The sequence below is a fragment of the Lycium barbarum genome, chromosome 12 (assembly GCF_019175385.1).
Source record: "Lycium barbarum isolate Lr01 chromosome 12, ASM1917538v2, whole genome shotgun sequence".
Classification (NCBI taxonomy): Eukaryota; Viridiplantae; Streptophyta; class Magnoliopsida; order Solanales; family Solanaceae; genus Lycium; species Lycium barbarum.
Window position 1 is genome coordinate 10,988,044 of NC_083348.1, and position 26,056 is coordinate 11,014,099.

General features: G+C 36.1%; 3 protein-coding genes across 3 annotated transcripts; all 3 read right to left on the reverse strand.

Annotated features, from left to right (window-relative positions):
* Nucleotides 1-979: 979 nt before the first annotated feature.
* Nucleotides 980-11,396, reverse strand: LOC132622286 (protein S-acyltransferase 11-like). Its single transcript, XM_060336872.1, has 5 exons — nt 11,243-11,396; nt 7,913-8,138; nt 3,122-3,420; nt 1,762-2,241; nt 980-1,430 (listed from the first exon to the last, which is right to left on the reverse strand). The coding sequence occupies exons 1-4, from the start codon at nt 11,309-11,311 to the stop codon at nt 1,774-1,776; spliced, it is 1,062 nt and encodes a 353-aa protein (XP_060192855.1). The 5' UTR covers nt 11,312-11,396; the 3' UTR covers nt 980-1,430; nt 1,762-1,773.
* A 1,048-nt stretch (nt 11,397-12,444) lies between these two features.
* LOC132624120 (uncharacterized) lies at nt 12,445-13,194 on the reverse strand. Its single transcript, XM_060338946.1, has one exon. The coding sequence runs from the start codon at nt 13,192-13,194 to the stop codon at nt 12,445-12,447; it is 750 nt and encodes a 249-aa protein (XP_060194929.1).
* A 9,355-nt stretch (nt 13,195-22,549) lies between these two features.
* Nucleotides 22,550-23,135, reverse strand: LOC132624121 (uncharacterized). The gene is made up of 2 exons (XM_060338947.1): nt 22,915-23,135; nt 22,550-22,856 (listed from the first exon to the last, which is right to left on the reverse strand). The coding sequence occupies exons 1-2, from the start codon at nt 23,133-23,135 to the stop codon at nt 22,550-22,552; spliced, it is 528 nt and encodes a 175-aa protein (XP_060194930.1).
* Between the last annotated feature and the right edge of the window lie 2,921 nt (nt 23,136-26,056).

Sequence of the window (26,056 nt, forward strand, 5' to 3'; positions counted from 1 at the left end):
ACATTCCATGTGTTTAAATCTCTCTAATTAAAATCGATATTTTATCAAAATATTTTGCATATTTTTTAATTCAATTCAATTGATTGATTAGGATAATGGACACCAATTCCAGTTCAAAAAATGTGATTTACATCATATGTACACTACCATAATGTATCTTAAATAAATCAGTGCTATACACACTGATATACATTAGTATTCCAGCTCCCATTATATACTAATAATGTGCATACACATATTCCAGCTACTCCCAATTTCACGCTTTCTCCTTCCCAAACTCAATTTCACACATAAATCCAGATCTTTGTTGCCAAAGAAAAATCGAAGAGGATGAATCAACAGCAGCTGCTCTCACATTTGAATTAGAGAAAAGAATATAAACTTGTACAAGTTTTGTCCAAGAAAATCACCAATCATTGGATCTAACGAGTTCAGACAATTCGATGGCAACGTGTATATATTCATGTATATCACTATTAACACATTGATCATCAACAATTAGGTACACTGAAGAAAATTTGTTAGACTCAGTGCTCTCTTACAAAGCATGTATTAAAAATTAGCAAGCAATACCTGTCAAATGTGTCACTGAACATCAATGTAATAAAGGAATGTATAAATGGCATACTGCTATCAATTCGATGCGCTGAGACGATTATAATCCTATTATATTTGGTTCCCATATTGAAGCCAAAGTATGCGTATTTGGAGAGTGCTTTGGGAGAAGATTTGAGAAAAAGAGTTGGCTAAAACTTTAACAAGAGAGGAGATTTAAAAATTTAAAGCTATTTTAAAAGGAGATTTTTCAATTATAAGATACAAATTTTGTAACCTGAAACATGGGTATTGAGTACCGGGTGCCATTTTTTCAGACTTATGTTTGCGCCATTTAATGACCACGCTTGTCATACTCTCTTTACCTTTTTACTAACCACAAGATAAAGCAATCAGCCATCAATTGTTTTTTGAACACATGCTCTTATCAAATACTGGATTGAATCTTAGTGGAGATAAACATAGCGGAGCCAATATCAACCCTTTCGATTGTGTGACCAGTTTTTTTTTTTTTTTTTTTTTTTTTTTGACATATCTGTTACAATTTTTTCGGGACAGAAAGATGAAATTTTATACATAACAAAAAAGTCCACAGGGAAGTTAATGTTATGGCTGAGCCACAATATCACAAGCAGGATGTGCATTAAGTAAAGTGTTTTGCATCCTGTAACTGCCTGTTTTGCCTCGTGCGAATGACGGATTCCCATGCTTGGTCTGAGAGCAAAACATCTGGTAAGGCAGGAGGGGTGAGCCAAAAAAGCTTCAGTGAAGATCCCATAGTGGCAGTTGCCATTTTTGCAAGCTTATCAACCAATTTGTTTTGCTCCCTCTAGACATGTCCCACTAAGGAACTGTTCAGCAGCTGGAGGAGGCACCTACAGTCATCAACAAGTGGTAAGAAATTAGATGACGGAGCCCACGAGATACTTCTGAGCCGCCAGAGCGTACAATGCTAAAGTTTCAACTGTTTCAGCTATCTAGTCATCTGGTTATTAGCCGAATTATCGAACTTCCATAACAAGGTTATAAAAGAAAAATGACTGTAATGTAGGCAAAATGTCTATCTGAGAAAATGAATTAAGAGATCTTCTATTTATCCCCTTTTTCTTTATCTATTTTGCATGATATTGTTTGCATTTATCTGAATGGTCCAATCCAAGGGAATAACCAATTGATGAGAAACGTGCAGAGGAGAAATTCGCTCACCCCTCCCAAGCTTCACTTCTTGTGTTTCTTCCTAGAACTGAAGTAGATTGGCAAAAATCTTGTCGTAGAAGGACAGCCAAAGAACTGGATGAGATTTTGGCAATCTTTTTCTGTAGTTTCATCACCCTCTGATGTACTTATATGACTCAAGTAGGTCTTACCCTCATATATAAAGCAGAGTTGCTGCCACAGCAGCACACTTAAACTTATCTGGATAGAAACACTAGCAATAAACAGGTAGACAAGAACAAGCCCTCTCGCGGGTACAAACAATGTAGACTCCAGAAATGCAAATAAGACATCTTTCAAGGTTCTCAAAAGCAACTTTTGACCGAGGTGAATTGGATTGTGGCTTAGTGGCGGCCAAAAGTGAAAAGCTGCATAGACAGAAATGATGGACACATAAATTGTGCTAATGATTGCTGAAATGAGGAAAATGATGAAGCTCCTGTGGTTTGCTGCACCAACACAATTGCCAATCTGGTGCAATAAAAGAAGCACTCTCATTACTCTATTCAATTTGAGTTTCATTTTTCTTTGTTGAGCATAAAAAATCAGTGCACAAAAAAATTGAAGTTTCTCATAGTTGACTAGTCTAAAGGACAACCAAATATCAAGTAGCAGCAATATTCTGATAACCAGAATGTGATGGCATGAAGAAAGGAGCTCCCAGTGATGGAGGCAATATTTCAACAAATTACAGCCAATGAATGCCAATTAATCTATGGAAACAAGACACTTCAGTACCACTCCCTCTATTAGTATTCCCTTTTGTGGGTGTGGTGGTGGGAGTGGGGAAATTAGGGGATAGTTTTAAGTGATAAATGTAAATCTTGATAAAATTAAGTCAAAGATATGATTTGCCTGAGAGGTCTAAGATATTGCATTTTGTTTGCAAGTGTTCTAATATATTAATATCAGTCTTCCCAAAGTCCACGGAGATTAAAGATTTCCTACATCAGACTCCCAACAAAAATTGAAGAAGAAACAACTATATAATTATATGATGTTTTAGGGAAACATTCAAGCAGTCTACATGCAACTTTTAGCAAAATGCTAATTGAGAGAATACCATCCTCCAGTATAAAACATTACCGATTTTAAAAAAAAAAAAAAAAAAAAAAGATTTCCTAAAACAGAGTTTGGAGATACTGAACAGACCAACTTGCTAGAACAAACAAATCTTTAGAGGCTTCATTCTCGGTTAAAGTCCCAGAAACATGATTGTCATTTTCTCCTAATTTCTAAAATTTCACATATTCTTTTTGTTGTTTGTACTGAAAACGGGTAAATTCAAATGCGTAACATTCTAAAAGACAAAGATCCCCTTGAAAAATGCAAAAGAACAATGAGAACTTACAATTGGGCAATGATGATCCATGTCCAGTATACACATTCCACAAGAACGGCAATGGTGTGCCCTAGGTGACTTTGGCTTTGAACAATACTGACAAAAAGTATAATTCTCAAGCCCACCCTTTTTAACAGCAGGATAACTACCCCAAAGTATGTCTGGTGGAGCACCAGCAGATCGAAATGCAGCAAGGCCAAATGTGGACAAGGTAGAAATGGACAATGCTACAGCAATTAAAGAGTGAACACTACCGCAGAAGTAACTGATCGAAAATACTATAGGAAAAATTGCCCAAACACCACCACCTGCACTACCCAAAAGAAAAAAAAGAATCAAAACAGAAAGCTAAATAAACTTACAGTATTAAATAGCAACAAATTGAGGTTAATGCTGCAAAGAAGTATTCATATATTTTAATGCAACGAGGTACAAGAAGATTTATAGAAACAGAAATGAATCAGAAAATTTAAAATCTCTAATAGGGAAATAATTGCATACAATACTGCAAAAAACAAGATTTAGATGCATTCAATGACCAGGAAAAAAAGGGAATAATCAATAATAAAAAAAGGGTGTAAACAAGCAGCCTAATAATGTGTACAGAACAAAATAAAAATGATTATATTCACAATGTAATTATAAAGCCATCATATTCATCCATAATAGAAGTACCACTTGCCATATGTGAACATTTAGTAGTTTTCACATATACCCTAGTTGGCTTCCAATGTGGATGAGCTTCAACCATCTTTATGAACGGTATTTCACTTGTTTGTGGTTGACACTAAGAAAAATAAGTAGAGGACATTGCTGATTGGTATAAAGAGTAGACCGAATTTAACGGAGAGTAATTATACAAACTACAAACACCTATGCAGAGGTGAATCTAACGGAGAGATGATACAATAACTAACACCTATACAGAGGTGCATTAAGCCAACAGGAATACATAAAAAGCAGGAGTATGGCTTCTTGGAACTTGAAAGGTTAGAATTTTCAAGTGGTTTCTTTGTACAATTGCACATAGCACTGCCAGACACCAGAAGTCTAAGAGGCAGGATAAGTTTGCAGAATAAGATAAGGGTTCAGTAACATTGTTATCCTTCAGTTTATACATGTTCTTCCAATCCAGACTTCCCTATAACTTGATCTGTATTAGTCTCCTTTTCTAAGTTGTTACGAAACATCTTCTGTGCGTCTAGCAAATATAAGTGTATGCCAAACAAAACAGTTACACCAACATGGACAAATAACTTGCCAGTATGACTGTCAGATAAAGCAATTCTACAAATCTACATATAACTATGCATAACAACTGAGTAGCGAACCTAGAATTTTCAGTTATTAGTTCTAAACAAGTACCTACCAGTTTAATATGCATTTGACTTAGAATCCACCTCATTGTCATAATACAGATAGTAAATCATTGCTTAGGCTTCTGTAAACATGCGTAAACGTTAAAGTGCACGTATTTATTTTTAAATTAAAACGTCCATTAAGTGGGCTTTAAACCTTCCAATTCCTACATCACTTGGATCTGTTTGGAAAGCCACCTGGTAAATGGAATTGGTGTAATTACTAGGGTAGTAATTACATAGTATTGTAATTACAACGACCTGTTTGTTTGTCATAACGTAATTACAGTGTAATTACAAGCGTGCTGTTTGGTTGCACAAGTGTAATTACACAGTTAGTTTAATTTAAAAATAAAATTTAATAAGAAAAAATTAAAAATTAATATTTGAAAAATATGTGCCTTTATAAATGATGTTAAATTAGGTATTTAACAACACATTGTTTCTTGAAAATATATTAATTAGTAATCATATGTTTGTAACTAATATTGTAAGAAAAATAATTGATATATATATATATATATATATATATATTTCAAATTAATATATTGTATTGTAATTACAACGACCTGTTTGTTTGTCATAACGTAATTACAATGTAATTACAAGCGTGCTATTTGGTTGCACAAGTGTAATTACACAGTTAGTTTAATTTAAAAATAAAATTTAATAATAAAAAATAAAAAATTAATATTTGAAAAATATGTGCCTTTATAAATGATGTTAAATTAGGTATTTAACAACACATTGTTTCTTGAAAATATATTAATTAGTAATCATATGTTTGTAACTAATATTGTAAGAAAAATAATTGATATATATATATATATTTCAAATTAATAATATTTTAATTTTAATTAATTATAAAAATTAAAAGCAAACTTTTTTGTGAGAACATCATGAATTGGAGGTTTGACAAAAAAATTAATATTTATAAATATAATGCCATAACATTATTCAAATGTTTGACCAAAAAAAAAAAAACTCTATCAACTGTAAGTGAACAATAAACTGCATGCAATGTGAAATAACAAGTCAATAGTACTAAAGCAAATAAAATTTAAAAAAGGAAAAATATAAGTACATAACCTCATTCACAACGAAATTCTACTTTAACAACGTCACTCATTATATGCAAAGTTTGTTAATGACTCATTCTTTCTAATATTGAGCGGCAGAGTTTCAAAAATTAGAATAATAACACAATTATGCTAAATGAATAAAATAAAAAAATTACGAGCAATTACATGGAACCACAAGTAAAGGTTGGGAACGAGAAGAAAGGAAATGAAAGATAAATAATATAAAAAGAAAAATATATTTTAAAAATAAAAACAATTAAAAAGTAAAAATAAAAAACAAATAAAAATAATAGAAATAAAAATAAATTAAAAAAGCAAAGAAATTAAAATAAAACAAAAAAGAAAGACACTAAAGAGTAACCCTGTAATTACAGGGTGTAATTACACCCAATGCTCAACCCCCGTTGAGAATTGAAGAGTGTAACTACACCCTCCCAATTAAACCAATTCCACCTAACCAAGTAATTACTTGGTCAAACAAACAGGCCAAACTGTGTAATTACACTTAATTCCAATACCTCGGTGGCTTCCCAAACAGGCCCTTAGCAATTTCTGTTCCAATGAAATATCTTCTCAGTTGTGTCACTTTAATCAATATCATCATGAATCACTAATTCTTTTAGATTGTGAATACACTATATAGATAGCTTAGTCGTATAACATTCACGTAGCTGTCTTGTGGTCTTATGTGAAGTGGTTCAAGCTTTATTCAGAATTTGATCATAAACATATAACCAGTTCATACTTGACAATGTTCAACTGGGACACCTTGTTTTCATAAGAGTCTTCCAGAGTCTACAGAGCTACATTCCCCAGTCAAACTTTTGAGCTTGCAATTCTATCCAGTTAGTAACTGATCCAAAAAAAGGAGAGAACTATGTCAGGTCAGTGTTTGAGAGAAGTCTCAACAACCTCTGCACTGAGAGAATGGCATAAGTGGGGCCAATGTCCACAGAAGATCATTTCAATCTCTTAGTAGATCAGAAAGTGGTAGACCCCAAACTACGCTTGCACAATTTTGTTTATACAAATGTGTAAAGGATACACTAGGTCTGCTCCTTCCTTGATAGAATTAAAGCCCTAAACACGGACAAAGGATAAGGGACCGAGGAAGGGGCATTACAGCTAAACAGAACCATTATGAAAACATGAAATAATATGTAGTGCAACTCTGCAATAATCAAGAAAGTGGGAAATGCAGAACTATATGGCTGAGAGTAGTATTGAGTTCACACATCACACACAGTAATATGGTCTTCAAGGTAAATGTTGATGGTAGTTATATCAAGGATAAAGGCAAAGCTGGCGTAGGAGGTATAATAAGAGATAGCAATGGAAACTTTTGTAAAGCTTTCTCCAAACCAGTAGAATGCTACAGCAACAACTTCTCAGAAGCAAAAGCTGCTGAATTTGCAGTCAAATGGTGTAAAGAAAATGGCTTCAACGACATTATCATTGAAATGGACTCCAAGATCATTAGTGACATGTTTATGAAGAAGACCACCACTAACAAGAAGCCGAAAAATATGATTCATAGAGCTACAACAGGAAATGACAAACTGGATTTTATCCACTGCTACAGAGAGGCTAATGGCATTGCTGACTATTTTGCCAAACTTGCATCAACCAGTGGAAATGAAACCTTCTACACCTCCTTTCAACAGTTACCAAAGGAAGTTAAAGGTTTAATTCAACTGGATAGATGGAGGTTTCCTTGTATGAGGAGGAGATATGACAAATGTAATTTCTTTGTAAGTTAAGAAGTATATATTTTTTTGCTAGGAAAGAATAATGTATAGGCTTAATCCTTCCCATCTTGTTGTGAAATAGATGTGCAGATGACATTGGTTAGAGGTATTGGTACATGTCCCCCTCTAACATGTAACTTTTTTGTAATTAATAAACATGGTAGGGTCGAGCCTAACCCCCACACCAATGGGATCACAACCATGCTGATGGCTTTAAAAAAAAAAAAAAAAAAAAAAAACATTGAGGAATTTTCTATTAAGTCATTTAAAACCATCTGTATCAACGTGAAATCACACAGTCACACTTCTGATCACAACGAATTATGAATGAGATGCTCACACCATTTCCAGCATCAAGTTGCCAAAGTGAATCTAGCTATTGATCAACTCTTAGCAATCACATCTAACATGTTATTAACTATACCAGCTCCATCCACATATGGACTGCTGACAGTTTCTATAGATCGGAAATGGAAAAGAAGTATAAATCGCTGCAAGAACATTAGATAGAGAAGACAGAGAATGCTATGAGCATATCTAACTCAAACGTAGTTGTTCAGAGAACAATTAAACCACAATAGCAGGGGGTATTATAGATGTTTGATCACTTACATATCACAATTAGCATAAAGACAACAAGCACACCAACAAAGCACCGATCTCGCAACCGTCTCCACTTAAAGTTCTTGTTCTCAATTTTAACTGCATTCTGGTTAGTTATTGCTCCGCACCAGGAACACTTGAACGCAGGTGCATATGGCGGAACAAGTAAACGAAGCCCACATCCCCAACATGTCGTATCATGATCCTCACTAAGAGCTGTCACATAATGCTCCCCCTACATAGTAGTAAATGAAAAAATAACCAAGGATATCAGTTGTACTGGCTCATGTATGCCTTAAATTTTCAAATTAGGAGAAGAAAGGAATTAGTGAGATCAAACAAAAGATACTTAAACTTCGGTACAAATTCTTCCTTTTGTTTTTTTTTTTTTTTTTTTGAACTGGTAGTGTAACTTCGGTACGAATTCTTTTGGAATAACTTACAAAACTATTCTGCATATTTGTTTCCTCCAGGGACATACCAAGAAATGATCTATTTAAAGATATCTATAACCCAAAATATGAGGAGAGCCAAAATCGGAGAAGAACATTTGATCTTTACAGTTTTCAGCGAAGATTCTCTTGCTCCATTGGTGCTTTAAACAATTCTTCTTCTTCCTTCCAAAATTCTTTCAATTTTACTGTTTACCCACTATTGTTGACAGCTGTTAAAGACTACCAAACCTCCAGCTTTCTGTACAGAAAAGAGACCTCAATGTTGACCTGGAATTGCTCTTCTTCCAGGAAGGCCAGTAGTAGGTTGGAGATCTCCCCACTCTCATCCTACATTATTTCAAGTTTGGGTAGCCTAAGCAGCAAACTTATTCACAAATTTGAGTGCCTAATCAGATACAAATCGATATCCAAAGGGGTATTCACTTCTGCAAATGTTGTGCCAAGACAGGCCTCGATGTTTCCCACATCAAGTTCTTTTAATGAAACGGTATTTTTATTAATGAGTACCAAGGAGGTATCTTGGTAATTAAAGTGTACAACAGAGATTCTTTCTCCTTCTATATCAGTGAGTCATACCAATTTTCTCTTGGTTTGACAAATCATTTACTCTGATTTTTTTGAAGTTTGTTGGATCATCGGAACTGATCCAACAAGAGTAGGATAATTTTGTAACTCTTTGCTGAAATATCCTACTTAATACTTGTCATACATATTACGACACTCCATTAACTTATTAATTCCTTCATGTCGGCCACCAGGACTTAGTTCAAGTGGCAAAGGCCGACTTAGGTCACAGGATTGAGCGTTGCACCATGCAAACTAAGCCTGGTATTTAAGTGGAGACGCATGCCCGTTATCCCGAAGGCTGCAGTTGGTCCTAAGGTTGGCACCAGGCGGATTTCTTGGTCATAAGAAAATAGAATTCCTACTCCTTCTATATTTCGAAGGATTAAAAAAGATTCATCAGTGAGTCAAACCAATTTTTTCTAGCTTGGTTGGACAACTATTTAGTCTGATTTTTTTTTGAAGTCATATTGTTGATCATGGTGACCGACATTCCAACAAGACTAGGAAAATTTGGATTTATATCCTACTTTTAACTTTTTGGATGAGATATCCTACATATTACTTCTCATATATATTATAACTAGAAAAGGATAATGTACTCCAGTAAGTTATTACTTTGTTCATGTAAATATTTTCTTTTTGTACATTTTCATCTCGTTAAATTGGTTAGAGACTTGGCATCATAGATTCTCTTCTCGAAGCTTAAGTTCAAAATTCTAGAACAATAAACAACAGAGACTTGATAGAGGTGAACAAAGTAGCTTTCAAGAGAACAGCTGCATCAATAGCTAGTTTACAAAGGCTGTCAATTTCATTTGTGAATACGGGACTTGTTTGGGTATCAAAGGTAAGCAACAACAACACAACAACAACAGCAACAACATACCCAGTATAATCCCACCAGGTAGGGTCTGGGGAGGGTAGAGTATATGCAGACCTTACCTCTACCTTTTGATGGGTAGAGAGGCTGTTTCCGAGGGTATCAAAGGTAAGCAAGTTCTAGAAATATGAACCGCTAGACTGCATTTTCTTTGTACTTTCGCAGTATCAATTAATAAAACTTTACCTTATAGAAAAGAAAAAGAAATATGATCTAGCGGTTCATATATATTTTTTTTGTCATAAAAAAAATAAAAAAGAAAAAGAAATATGAACCGCTAGACCATAGTTAGTATCGAGAATTCAGAGGATGAATTGTGCTAGTGGTTCAGAGGATGAATTGTGCTAGTGGGAGGTAAGTGGTAACCGTAAGCTGTGAAAGAATTTGCGCAGACAGCACCATCATCAATATATAAGAAAAAATCAGAGGATGAAGAGAATTCTGAAATAAGCAGACAATAATTTTTACTTGAACCAAGGGTCCATCGGAAACAACCTATCTACCTTCACAAGGTAAGGGTAAGGCTGCATACGCACCACCCTCCCTAGACCCCACTTATGGAATTACACTGGGTATGTTGTTGTTGTTGTTGAAGTAGAGAATAACTTTAAAGCTTTACCCAAAAGAAAATACATGTTTTTTTGAGATAAACGTAACTATTTTTTTTTTTTATGAGATAAAGGTAACTTAAAAAAAAAAAAAAGACTTGTTTAGACAATAGTTTCATTGGTTTTCATGAAAGATGAATATTTTTGAAGCTATATCAAGAAAGATTTTTTTTTTTTTAATGTCGGTGGTGTCCGAACTAACTTGTTCACACTCCGATTAATTCCACTGATTACGTGCTACCCGGGGAGCCAAGATTTGAATCTTATTGGTTCGAGATTCGAGATCTTTTAAGTTATTAGGTTCTAAATTACTCCCTCCGGTTCAAAAAAAGTGTCTAGTTATCAAATCAAGAAAGAATTAACCTTATTTTTCCAATTTTTCCCTTAGTGTTAAGTGATCATACTTATTTAATTAGGAGCAGTCTAGTCAAATTGCCTATTTTTTTGGGTGCGTAAATGTCTAAGTGGACACTCTATTTTGAAACAGAGGGAGTAATAATTTGTACATATCCAATGCATTTCTCAAGACGAATACTGAGGTTTGGACCAAAGCTACTGGTTCAGCCCAACCCCTTAAGAGTCTAGCTCCGCCCATGTGTGCTACCTTCCTGCCAGCACAGATACCGAGTTACTCTAACCAGAATTTATCTGCCTTAATTCTTTAAAGACATTATTATTTTTAGCAGCAGAATGTTCCCACTACAATAGGAAAGCTAATAGCAGAGATTTATTGTTATTATTATTTAAAAGAGAGAGAATCAAGGTGGTGAACAGAGGTCAACTGAGAGGTAGAGTTTGAAGTAAGGAAGGAACAAAAAGAGAAGAATACCTGAGAAGAAGCGGCGTCGTTTGAGGGGGAAATCGACGGCGCAGAGGCTGTGCAGTCGGCGAAATCCATATTCCCCAACTACCTCTGCACCACTTTCTTTCTTCCCTTCCTTATTTTTTTAAACCTTTATTTTAGCATAAATTGCTTATAATTTATGTAATGATTAATTAAAAAAAAAAGTCTAAATTTAATATTTATAAATTTAGTACAGTCAAACCTCATGACAGCTTTGTTCTAAAATTTTATGACTATTATAGTGATGTGCTGTTATGTATATATATTAACAGTTGATGTTAAGCCTGTTAACCGATTCAACATGACCCCGAACCGGTTGGCTATTCCGAACAGGTAAATTATATCGTTACCGGTTAACCGGTTCCGGTTAGCCGGTTAGAAAAGCTCTAACCTGACCGGAACTGATAGGCTTGGTAAAAACCGAAAACCAATTAACCCTTAAACGTATTTTTTTTTTTTTTGCTTAATTACGTATTTTACACATAAATTATGTTATGTTATGTTACTATAAGTACTCTCTCTGTTCCAAAAAGATTGTCCTACTTTCCTTATTAGTTTGTCCCAAAAAAATTGGCACATTTCTATATTTAGAAACAATTTAACTTTATCACATGATTTATAGCCACACAAATATTTAAGTTTTGTTTTGGACCACACATTTCAAAAGTCTTCCTTTATTTCTTAAACTCCGTGCCAAGTCAAATTAGGACAATCTTTTTGGGACGGAGGGAGTATATATATATATATATATATATATATATAAAACAACTTATGAGTATTATAAAAGTCATGATTGTTTTTTTCCTAAGTATATAACTTTCTATTTTATAACTTAAGTATATGTATATTATAAGTATGTTCTAAGTATATTGTAGGTATATATATGTATAAGTTATATGCATTACTTAAATTTATGTATAAGTTATATGTATTACTTAAATTTTATATTTACTAATGACTCATGAGTATTATAAAATTCAAGATTGTATATTTATAAATATATAGTTATTACTTTCTATTTTTTAATTTAAGCAGATGTATATTATAAGTATATTCTAAGTATATTGTAGGTATTTTCATTTTTTTTGGTAATTAAAGACTTTATTAATCACCAAAGTGTATAATTACAGACCAGTAGCTGCTAAACCCAGCAAGCTAACTTCTCACTACTCATCACATCAGCCAAACTAGAATATAAAACTATGAATTACATCGAAAATTCTAGGATTAGCTCTAACACAGGCGACATATACTATCTCTTTTGCTATTGCTTCCCAGGACCTACTTTGTTTCTCAAACAACCTCGAGTTCCTCTCCATCCATATGGCGTATGTAACTTCAGTGCTGACCATTTTAAATACTTGAGCATTCTGCGACTTTCCCTTGGAATTGATTATGAGCCACTGCTGATGTTGAATCCAGTTGGTAGGAGGAAAGTTTTGTATGTGCATCCATTGTCCCACTCTTGTCCATACCTGTCTAGCATACTCACATTGTACAAAGAGGTGCTCCCTTGTTTCATCGTATTTCTGGCAGAAACAACATTTCGTATCCACTTTTATCCCCCATTTACTTAGTCTCTCTGCAGTTAGTAATCTATCCAGTAGCAATAGCCACATAGTAAAAGTTGCTTTGGGCCTTGCAACATTTTGGTACATGATACACTTCCATGGCATTTTAGATCTAGCAGTAAGAGCGTGATGGTAGATCTGTCCAATCATGCTTTTACCTGTAGGCTGAATTTGCATGTTAGCTACTAAAGGTCTTGCCTCGAACATCTTTCTCACCATCCAGCTGGCTTGCTTTGGCACCGGTACACTGTCCATGTGCTGTTGTTTAACATAGTAAGAGTGGATCCACCTGATCCACATCTTGTCCTGTTTGTGAGCAATATCCCACCAGTGTTTGGCAATAGCTGCCCTATTCCAGAGATACATATTGGTGAGTGATGTGCCGTGAAATTACGGGATATTCGATGCTAATTCCTTAAGATTTTGTGACTCTTCAAGCACTTTTGGTGTTACTTTTCGTGTATTTATGTCGTTTTGTAGGATAAGATATCTGGAGAGCATAACAGAGCTAAATGGAGAAAAAATAGCTGAAATGCGGCACATGCTAGCAGCACGTGCGAGTAGCATGTTGTGCATGCGAGCAACACCTGCTGCAGCATGTGCTGATAGAGATGTTTGCACAACATGCTATAGTTTGGTGCAACATGCGACTGGCATGTTGCACATGCGACACCAGATGCGAGTAGCATGTTGTGCACGCAGGGTATTTTTGTCCACAATTTGTTCCAGTTTTGGAATGTTATAAATACTCTTTTAGGGTTTTTGTAAAACTCATCTTTGGCATATACACACAAGTTTTGGAGGCTAGGGTTTACACCACACTTTGAAGTTGAAGATTTGGTTGAGCACTTTCTTGAACCTTTACTTCATTTCTTTAATTTCTTGCTTTGTAATGAATATCTAAGTGTGTAGTATTTCATTTCTTTACTTGAACCTTGTTTATGGAAGTATACATTGTTAAAGTTTGGATTGAAACTCTTATTTTGCTTATGTATAGAATGATTTTATTTCTAATGAAGTGGGTCTTTGTTTCTTTAATTAATTTTGTTCTTTAATGGTTTTTAAGGGATTAGCTAACCCTAAGACTTGCCCATTTACTTTGATTGAGCTCGGAAGAGGAAATCTAGTTGGGAAAGATTAATTAACAAGAATTTGGGTCATTAAACCCATCTAATAACTTGAGCTAGGAATAAGATAGTTACTTGAGGTTAAATTGATTGTGCCTAATATCACACTCTAAGGCTTGGAAAAGTTTAGAGTGAAATTCATTGATTTGGTTGGAAGACTTTCAATGAGATTTTAGAAATCATTATCTATTAACATATTTTTTTTTTCATTATCTATTAACATAAACCCGCTCTTAGTTGTAAAATCGTGAAATACATTGGATCGTTACTTGAGCGTAATATCCTTTGTATCCATACTTGTGGCCATTGATCATTTTACCCGCTTTCTAGTTAGCTTTATCTTTGTTAGTTTTTAAATCAAAAATCAAAGTATTATTAAGTGTTTGGCTTAGCGTAGAAAGCGATAATTCCTTACTTGCTTAAATCGCCTAGGATTCTCTGTGGGTTCGACCTCGACTCTTAGTTGGGTAAATTATATTGCATTCGACCGTGTACACTTTCTCTTTGAGGAGTCTATTTGAACGTTATCAATTTTGGCGTCATTGCCGGGAAACAATATTGCGTATTTGGGTTAGTTTGGGCTTTTAGCTTACTTGCTTTGATCCAAACTTGTGAATATTTGTGAAAATGGGTTTGATGGTTGCAATCCATATTTTGATGACCCATGTCCATATTGTGAAGGACCCCATTTTTGGAAAGATTGTGAAAATGCTCCCGGGAGAGAGATGTGTGCACCATCTCAATTCTATGATGAGAATATTTGTAATTTATGTGGTGGTCAAGGTGAACATTGGGGTGATTGTCCCAATTGTTTTGCTCCCCCTCCCCCAAGTTGTTCTAATGAAAATGCTAGTTGTGCTTTTGAGTTTGACAGGGACAATGACATGGCAAGTGAAGGACAAAGTGCCGGATTTGAAGGTATCATGGAAATGCTCCAAACATACTTAGATCGGGAAGCTAAGATGGAGGAAGAGCTAAAACTCATCCAACAATCCATTTTAAAAAATGGAGAAGCTATGAAAAGAATGAATGATTCATTAGAGGATGCAAATTCCTCAATTGTCATGGAAGTGTCGACTTCTCAAAATGAAATGGTTGAAGAAGAGATTTCAAATTTTAAAGATGAGCCTGAGAATCTTGTGACTGTGACCAAAGTTGTGAAAGTGAAGAAGTGGTTCAACTTAAAGAAGAGCAAAACCTTGAAGAAGAAATCTCCAATTCTCAAAAAGAACAAGTTCAGGAAATTTTTTGAAGCATAATGGGGAGGAATGAAAAGTATGGGCAAGTCTTGACCAAATTGTGGGAAGAAGTTCAACATGGAGATGATGAAACTATCCAAAAGGTGTATCTCACCATGGATGGATTTTTACAAGCTTTGGACGACTCTCACAATGAAGAAAAACTTGACAAGATGGAAATTTTGAGCCAAAATTGGCTAATGAATCAAGCTCAACAACTTGAAGGCTATGGGGATCACCGTGAAGGCATTTCACGGATGATGGAAGAATTTCTAAAAATGCATGTAGAGCAAATTCAAGAAGTGGAGCTACTTGAAAATGCTATCCGGAAATTGGAGGCCGAATTGAATGCAAAGATTGAGGCATGTGATGCTCAATATCAAAGGGCCATGGATTGTAGTTTTGAGTTGGTTTCCAATGAAGAAGATGTCAAGATTGATTTTCATGAGCTAATAGTGAATTGCCAACCGACCAACCCAAAAATAGTGAATGATGCCGAAGTTGAAGAAATGATACTAGAGTTGCATAAAAAAGTTAATAAAATAATTTTTAAAGACTCTAGTTCATTTTTGGGTGAGAATGTCAAATTCATGCAAGTTTGGAATTTGAGCGCGTTGGACCTCATTCTAACCATTTTTCAACGTTGTGCTTGGTGGGTGATATGGAAGTTGAACTAACAAGCCTATGGAAAATTTTGGAGATGAAGATCAAAGCGTTTTTATTTTGAAGTTTGCTATGCCAAGAAGACAAAATGACATGCCTCACTTACGAGCCCAGAAGTGCAAAATGCGATACCTTAGAGTTGGCCTCTTTACTATTCTACCACCGCCTCACGAGCATCACTGGAATCTTGATTCAAAGTTGAGGCGCAAATTCATATCTTCCAAATGGAAGGAAAAGTGGTATAGTTGATAACCGTCGCGTCGCGACGTTAAATTAAATGCTTGGTGGGAGGCAACCCATCGTTTTCAAAATTTTAAGTCGTTTTTGCAACTTTATTTTTAGAATAGTTTATTTTATTGTTTTTGACTAATCTGCAAAGTTTCAGAATTTTTGGAGTTATTTTGAGTAGGTCGGGGTTTCAGAGCAGCCCAAAACCAGTAGTTGCTGCTAAAAAAAAGTTTTCAGGTGACATCACCTGCGATTTGCAGGTCATGCCTGCGTCTCGCAGGTGCTGACAAAAAAAAAAATCTTTCTGTACCCTCAAACTATTTTGTGTTTTGTTTTGATTATGTGCAGTGATGACACTGCAATATTTGTAGTTGGAGGTGGCATGTGGTAGCACATTATATTTTGGTTATGCTTAATTTGTGCCCTTGCTGGGCTTTTGTCTTATGTGTGGATATTGTGTGCCCTTCTCGGGCTTGTTTTGTGACTATTGGTGTGGCTGTGGATAGACGTTGTCACACATGGAACTTGCTCAAATTTTTGAAGATTTTGTTTTGTTGGCATGTTGTGGATTAGTCACTTTTATTATTTTATTTTCTTTCTTAGCTTCTTTAATTAGTCTTGTAGTTTAGGTGTAGGTGCTTCTTTGAGGAAAAATGTGGGAACTCTTGGATTTTTTGGTACTAATAGAGTTAGTCTCTTGCATGTGAAATGTTAAAATGCGATACCCCTCCAATTTTTTTGTGAAAGTTAAAAAGCAAGGTGCATAGGAAAGAATGATCTTTGTGACAACTTTTTGGCTCATTTGGTGACTCTTTACCTACTAGATGAGTTTTACTTGGGATGATGAGATATTATTCTATTTGTTCTTGCTTAGGAAGTGAAATTGTTCCATCTTGACTAGTTCATATGTCATGTGTGGTGAGTGTTTGTTGAATAATTCTTGTGCTTACTTTTATCATCTAGAACTTGTCTGGTTAGTCTTCAATGCTAATTTTGATTATGTTGGTTGGAGAGATGACCTTGGGCTATCATTGTGATTTTTGAAAAAGTCTCTTTAGTCTTTCTAGCTTACCATTACATAAATAATATCACCAGTAACCCCATTCGTGCCTATGACCTTTTCTTTGATTGCCACATTACAAGCCTTACCCTTTTTGATGAAAAGTCTCTCTTTTGAACCTTTCCCTCATTGAACATGAAATTGTGAATTTGAGGCCAAAAGCCTAAGTTGGGGGTGTTAATGTTGATTGAGAAGTGGTGAAGGTTGGTGTTGTGGAAAAATCAAAACAAATGAAGAAAATTTGGAAAAATACAAAAAGGTTGCAAACTTTTTGTGCAAAAAAAAAGTATCTTTGTGAAAAAGGAATTGGAAAATAACAAAAACATTGAAAATCTAGAAAATGGTTGCACAAAAAGAAGTTGGAAAAATTGGGGAAGCTAGTATGCAAAGGAAGGAGTGATGTTTTGAAATGAAGAGGAAAGTGGACAAAAGGTATTGTATAGTGTTCAAGGAGGGCCTAGTCACTTGTATCCAAAATACTTATCCTACCCTTCCTTAAGCATACATTACCAGCTTAAAAAGTCCCTATGTGATCTCCAACTGGGTGTTCTTGAGTTAGTGATGATTGAAAATAAGGGCAAGCTTATGGTGTGAAATTGTTAGCAGTAGAATTTCTTTGTTGAGTGTGAGTGACTTTGTGTATATGTCCCTTGTGTTGTTGTTGTGAATATACTGATTTTGAGACTTTCTTTCTTGCGAGGGCATGTGGATTACGATTTATTGGAAATGTTGAAAAAAAATTCCAAGTTAAGTCAAATGAGCATATCTAGTAAGCACTTATTGAGGCTTGAGTGTTGTTGCTTGATTGTTTTGAATCTCTACTGCATTCTTGAAATTGTATTTTGAAATGAGGGAGTTATTTGGTTAAAGGTCACATGCTTGTAGCCTAATTGTTGGTACCAACCAAAGTCATGAGAGTTGTGCTTAGATGAAAAAATGTGCTTTGAAAATGATAGTAGCACTACCTAAGCTTAAATTGATGGATCCTCATTGAGATTTTGTTTTTGATTTGCTTGAGGACAAGCAAAGACTTTAAGTTGGGGGTGTTGATGTACCGTGAAATTACGGGATATTCGATGATAATTCCTTAAGCTTTTGTGACTCTTCAAGCACTTTTGGTGTTACTTTTTGTGTATTTATGTCGTTTTGTAGGATAAGATGTTCGGAGAGCATAACAGAGCAAAATGAAGCAAAAATAGCTGAAATGCGGCACATGCTAGCAGCACATGCGAGCAGCACTTGCTGCAGCATGTGCTGGCAGAGATGTTTGCACAACATGCTATAGTTTGGTGCAACATGCGACACCAGATGCGATGTCACACCACCGACCTTGGTAAGGCGTGACTGGCACTCGGCACCCTATGGGAACCGAGCGAACCAAACTGTAACTCACGTTTTCTCTATCTCGAAAGGCAACATAAGACCAAGGTACTATAAGCCATAGGAGCACAAGCCCAAAAGATAACATACTTACGTCTTCAAACTAATCTCGAGTGCATGTGCCGGTAAGGCTATCCTTAATAATGATACAACATAGTACAAGTCGTGATAATTATAAGATATCTAACAGTGCATATCTGTCTATGAGCCTCTACAGGAGTACATGCACATAAAGTGGCCAGAACAGGGCCCCGCCATACCCATGCAAATGCATATGCAGCCATGCTGACTCACAGGACAACTCCGAAGCAAGTGGAGCGCCACGACTCTGCCTGCTGAGCTGGTATCCTTACTGAAAGATCCGTCAAGCTATATCTCAAGACCTGCGGGCATGAAACGCAGCGCCCCCAGCAAAGGGACGTTAGTACTAGCAATGTACTGAGTATGCAAGGTGGAAAGTGCAACAAAATAGCCATATACTAAAGATGAGAAGAATAAAAATCAACCTGACATTTCTGAACTACCGATGGAAATCTAGCATATGTATACATACCTCTTCATCTTCTTGCGTTCTTTACTAGGTCTGTATACCCTACCATAGTCCTGGTTACCTTATCATCAAACTTTATCTGAGCATGTGTTGCGACGTGCAACCCGATCCATATATGATACATATCTCTCTATACTCTCGCATGCTTAACCATATCTATGTACAATACTGTGCCTTTATCTTACTAATCATTCTATACTAACTGCCCAACTGATCAGTGGTAACTGCCCGACCGGCTGCAGTCCGGTGGTAATAACTGCCCGTCCGATTATCGCCCGACGGTAGAGCGAAACTGCCCGACTGATCAGCGGTAACTGCCCGACCGGCCGTAGCACGGTGGTAACTGCCCGACTGGCTACAGCCCAGTGGTAAATATATACATACATATTTGCCCAACCGGCCGTAGCACGGTGGTAATAACTGCCCAACCAGCTGTAGCATGGTGGTAAATGCATAACTGCCCAACCAGCCGTAGCATGGTGGTAAATACATAACTGTCTAACTGGTCGTAGACCAGTGGTAAATACATACCTGCCCAACCGGACTTAGCCCGGTGGTATCATCTGCTCGACTGGTCGTAGACCAGTGGTAATTATAATCAACATCATGATCAAACCTCTACGAGTAACCTCTATGCACTTTTCATAGCCGCCATTTATTCGCTAATGTCCACATAATCACATAAGACTTATAACACATCTCTGGGCCACAACATATAGATATATGTGCTGCAGAACGTGCAGCCCGATCCAGTCTCTCATTTAGAATCCCTTTATATAATTCTAGTACTCATTCCTTATCTATTCACTTCTAAGCTCTTCTCGTGACCATCAATTATTCGTCAACGCGTATATTGTCATATAAAACTCATAAGCATTTTTCTAGGCTTTTAAGACTTCTGCCCGCTTAACTAAACATTAGCCAAATCCTGAGATACATCATAAGTCTCTCTTCTAGTATCAAATACCTCATTAGGGATCCTTCGCTAGCACTCTATTCATGTCCCACAAAACATTCCTTAAGACACATTCCTAAACTCATTGGATTGTTATTACTATGGAACTATCGTCATCGCTATATCTCACCTTGAAGGAACAAATATCATAAGGTGAGATCAATCACAATGAATTTCAAAGGTCATGAATGAGCTCAATAATATAATGAGATTCATAGGCGTCTAACATTTGTGGAAACAACGATATTATGGATATAGTACAAAGGTTTATAATAAGAAATCATGCCTTTAGAAAGAAAGGGTTTAGCCTTAACATACCTGGAATCTTGGTCCTTGACCTTCCCACTTATCTCCTGACTTGTAATCTACATATAAAATCATTCATACTATTATTAGGCTCACCATCATACACTTGTCTTAAGGCTTTAATTAAAATCCCTTTAGAATCTGCCGAAATTCGGGCAGCATCTCCCCTGTTTATATGCCTAACCCGAAACCATAATCCAACAACCAACAACAATACCAACATCAACCACAATATTATCAATACCAACATATTCCATAAAATATCCCACACGACATTTGTCTAATTTTTCCACCAACAAATCCACTATACGATTATTCTACAACTCTACTTCCGTAAATAAACTTATATCCATATCAATAGGGAGAGATTCATACCTTATTCTCGCTAGTACCGCGTTATCTCCAATATTTGCCTTGAATTCCAATCAAGATTCACCGCAATACGATAGTATAATCGCAACTACGCATTGTCCAAACTTAAATCCGGAGATTATACTTAATTCGCGTTAAAATCTAGTGGACAGAAGTTGGGAGAATTTTCTAGAAGATTTGGGAAATATGTGGAGAATTCTTGGCTGAAAAATGAGGTTTGGGATCTGATTTGATCCTTAAATAGTGGGTCAAATTCGGGGGTCACTGTAGCAGTTATTGTAGCAAGTCGGTACTGTAGCAGTACTGTAGCAGCCCGGTTACTGTAGCAGCATTTTTGCTCTGTCAGCCTAACTTGTAAAGTTCATAATTATCCACTTCGATGCCGTATCGACGAGCGATTTGTTGCGCTGGAAACTAGACACGACGAACTTTATTTTAGGCTTTTACTTTGCTTCAAAACTCCTCATCTATTAAAATATATTCTTTCTCCAAGTCGGGCCAAAATTGCCCCTCATATTTTCTTCCAAGTTCCAACAAATTTAATTTCCTTAATTCACTTGCCCTTCAATCCTTTCATAGCTTACTATATGAACTTAAATCCTTATAACCATAAATTAAACACATAGAAGCTCGCATACCTCCTGAAAGGTAGCTCGAATCTCAACATACGAAACTACGGGGTGTAACATGCGAGTAGCATGTTGTGCACGCAGGGTATTTTTGTCCACAATTTGTTCCCATTTTGGAATGTTATAAATACTCTTTTAGGGTTTTGTAAAAATCATCTTTGGCATAAACACACAAGTTTTGGAGGCTAGGGTTTACACCACACTTTGAAGTTGAATATTTGAAGATTTAGTTGAGCACTTTCTCGAACCTTTACTTCATTTCTTTAATTTCTTGCTTTGTAATGAATATCTAAGTGTGTAGTAATTCATTTCTATACTTGAACTTTGTTTATGGAAGTATACATTGTTAAAGTTTGGATTGAAACTCTTGTTTTGCTTATGTATTGAATGATTTTTATTTCTAATGAAATGAGTCTTTGTTTCTTTAATTAATCTTGTTCTTTAATGTTTCTTAAGAGATTAGCTAACCCTAAGACTCACCCATTTACTTTGATTGAGCTCGGAAGAGGAAATCTAGTTGGGAAAGATTAATTAACAAGAATTTGGGTCATTAAACCCATCTAATAACTTGAGCTAGGAATAGGATAGTTACTTGAGGTTAAATTGATTGTGCCTAATATCACACTCTAAGGCTTGGAAAAACTTAGAGTGAAATTTATTGATTTGGTTGGAAGACTTTCAATGAGATTTTAGAAATCATTATCTATTAACATAAACCCTCTCTTAGTTGTAAAATCGTGAAATACATTGGATCGTTACTTGAGCGTAATTTTCTTTGTATCCATACTTGTGGCCATTGATCATTTTACCCGCTTTCTAGTTAGTTTTATCTTTGTTAGTTTTTAAATCAAAAATCAAAATATTATCAAGTGTTTCGCTTAGCGTAGAAAGCGATAATTCCTTACTTGCTTAAATCGCCTAGGATATTGTTCTTTGTGGGTTCAACCCCGACTCTTAGTTGGGTAAATTATATTGCATACGACCGTGTATACTTTATCTTTGAGGAGTGGATTTGGACGTTATCAGTGAGGTTCAGTCCCCCAACACTCTTGGGGGTACACAAGTTATCCCATGCCACTAAAGCCTTTTTTAGTTATAGTACTACTTCCTGACCATAAGTAGCTCTTGCAGTGAGCTTCAATGAGTTTCAAGACCTTTGTAGGAAGGATATAGATCTGTGCCCAAAATGCTTGAATACTAAAGAGAACTGATTTTATGAGTTGAGCTCTGCCTGCGTACGATAATTTCTTAGCTGTCCAAGATGAGATCTTTGCAGTATTTTGGTAACAAGGGGCGACCATTGAATAAGGGATATTTTCTGCGCAGCAAGGGGAATCCTTAAGTATTTGAAAGGTAATTCCCCACAAGAGTACTCCAACTTATGTAAGATGCTCTCCTGAACAGCTTGTGAGACTCCACCAAAATATACTGAACTTTTCCCAAGGTTAGCCTGCAAACCAGAGGACTGAGAAAGCATAACAAAGCATGCTTGTAGGACAGTTACAGAAGCTAAATCACCCCTAGAGAACGAGAGCAAATCATCAGCAAAGCATAGGTGACTTAGGCCAAACCGCACACCTTGGGTGAAAATGGAACTCCTTAACCTCCTTAAGAGCATTTAAGATTCTACTAAGGTATTCCATGTCAATTGCAAACAGGAAAGGTGACATAGGGTCACCTTGCCTTAATCCTATGGCAGCATCAGAAGGCATGGTAGGCTCTCCATTTATCTGAATGTTGTAGCTTACAGTTTTAACACACTCCATAACCCATTGGGTATAGGTTGTAGGAAACCCCATTTCAGTCATTACCTGCTCCAAGTAGATCCACTCTATGGAATCGTAAGCTTTTTGAAGATCAATTTTTATCATGCATCGTGGATATATATTCTTTCTACTGTAGCCTTTAACAAGTTCATGTGCAAGGATGATGTTGTCCCCTATCTTTCCTCTAGGGATGAACCCAGCTTGGGCTTCACATACTACACTAGTCATGATCTTTTGCATTCTATTGACCAGAATCTTTGATATAAGTTTGTACAGAACAGTACAACATGCATGTCACGCCCCAAAATCCACCCTAAACGTTACCGGCATCCGACGTCATGAACAACATCGAAAGAACCTAAATGATGCAATAATAACACTTGAACCTACCAGGTTCAACATTCACCTCCAACAGTTTATAAAAATAAATGCAAACAGATCATGAATATAAGAATTAAATCAGCGGAAGTCTTTATTAATCAAATACTTAGTCAAACGTAACAACATGCCCAAGAGTTAATCAATAACTCAACAACTACCCACAAGAAGGTATACCATGGAGCTTCTAAGATAAAGGAATAATAGTTTGACTCATCGGGACGCAGCCCGAAAAACTAGTATAATGAATTAATAAATAAATAGGGCATCCCGCGAATGAATGTGTGGGCTCACCAAATTAGCAGCAACATCAAGTCCTTTGTAACGCCTGGAGTATCAAGAACCTGCTCTTCTCCGTTACCTAACATACCATAAAAAACAACAATGGTATGCCTGAGTACTTCGTACTCAGTGAGTGCCTCGGGGACAATCAGTAATAAGAAAATAGAGTACATAATACATAAAGAAATTAGTCTTGAAGATCATGTGAAAGCAATGTAAGACCAGTTATTCAGTTTGTGTGTCTCAATAAGAATTATCAAAACGGATTACAAGGCCTCTTGTGAAGGTACAACTTCAAATATGCCTTTCAATTGATCATAATTAACAACGACAGTTCCATGAGAAAATAAGAATATCACACATGCTAATACAGGCCCAAGAATCAAGCACATCGAAGGGGTGACCGTAGAGGTTCCCTTGTCACAGCGCACCACACCGGAATATGAAATTCAACGGTGGCTATCCTTCCTCCTGAATAGCTAGGCATAATCACACCCCAGGTAGCGAACCCGGAAGTGGCCACTCTTCCGAATCATAATCATACCATAGAAGCCGAATCATATTTCATCTCAAGGTAGTCACTTTATCAATTTGCATTAAAGTTCATTAGGACATTATGAAGTTATATCATCTCATGGTTAGCGTTGAAAACGTTTGCAATTCTTTAAACAAGATTCAATTATCATTGTTTCATCATGAACACCATTATCAACAATTAGCCTTCAATTATGATCATCTCTTATAGAGGAAAACAATTATGATTTCATAGACATATATAGAATATGTTACAAACTAAGTTTAATGTGGGTTTGTCCCCTCACATACATTAACCACCATTTAGACATGAATTAGAGTTCAAGAAACATGAAAAAGTTACCTTTTTATTCATTAAAGAACATTGAATGCAATTTATACTCCCAACAATAGTTTCAAAAGGTTATTTACATTTCAAACATGTTTTCAAAGGGGAGACATACCTTAATATGTTAAACAAAGTGTAGCAATTCACTTTTCTAGTGAAGAACACCCAAACCCTAGCCTGAATCACTTTAGGAAGAATTATGTTGCAAACCCTAGGTTTTAGTCACAAGAATCATGTTAAGAATCATGGGTTTGATGTTAGGATTGATAATCAACGATTAAGATGTTCTTACCTTAGTGTTGGAGCCCTAGAGAGAGATTTTCGTCCTTAGGGTTTTTGAGAGTGAAAAGAATGGAAGAAAACTAAAATTTTGCAACCGATATAATTTCAGCCCGTCAGGCACATTCTACGATACAAACGAGGAGCGTCGAACAGATCGACGGAGCGTCGATCTGCTCTGTCGAATGGTCTTTGTGCTAGGTCAGTTCTACGGTACAAACGACGGAGCGTCAATCTGCTCTGTCAAAGTCATGAAATTTCCAGTGAGAAACTTTATCTTTCTCACTTTTTACGGTGCAAAGGACGGAGCATCGAACAAATCGACTGTCACGACCCAACCGGAGGGCCTCGACGAGCACCTGGTGCTAGCCTACCCGGGCACCCCTTAGCATACCTTTACATTCACATCTAGGTGAGCCACATATCAAATCATACATTCTATTCATCCATCATACTAGTCCCATTGGACAACAATGCCTTCATGTCATCAATAGCAACTAGCCCATATTAAAATACATAAGCCGACAAGGCTAACAAAATGATATCCAAAAATATAGGCCGACAAGGCCAAACACATCTAACTATATACACATGTCTACGAGCCTCTAAGGAGAGTATGTCATATCATACAGGCGGGACAGGACCCCGCTATGCCCATAAATATGTACACAAAAGAATCAATACCAAAAGCTATAACTCCGAATGAAATGGAGCTCCGCTATGTAGTCCCGCAGTAATGAAGTTATGGATCATGTCTGTCTCCCTGGCCACCTGCGGGCATGACGCAGCGTCCACAAACAAAAGGACGTCAGTACGAAGAATGTACTGAGTATGTAAAACATGATCAATATCAATATAGAAACATAATAAGCAACATGAGAAGTAGCATAAGATGGGAGATAGTAGAATCATCGTCATAAACACTTCCTTGCTTTTCATAGGGACTTCCTATTTCTAATGCGAGGTTGTGTACATACTCCCATATCCGTATCCGTATTCATTTACATTTCGTACCCATAATCGTATTCATATGCCTATTCTTATTCGCATTCGTATCATGTTCGTATTCATACTCATATCTATACCATACACATATCTATATCGTATACATATTTGTATCACATACATATTTATATCATATACATACCTGGCC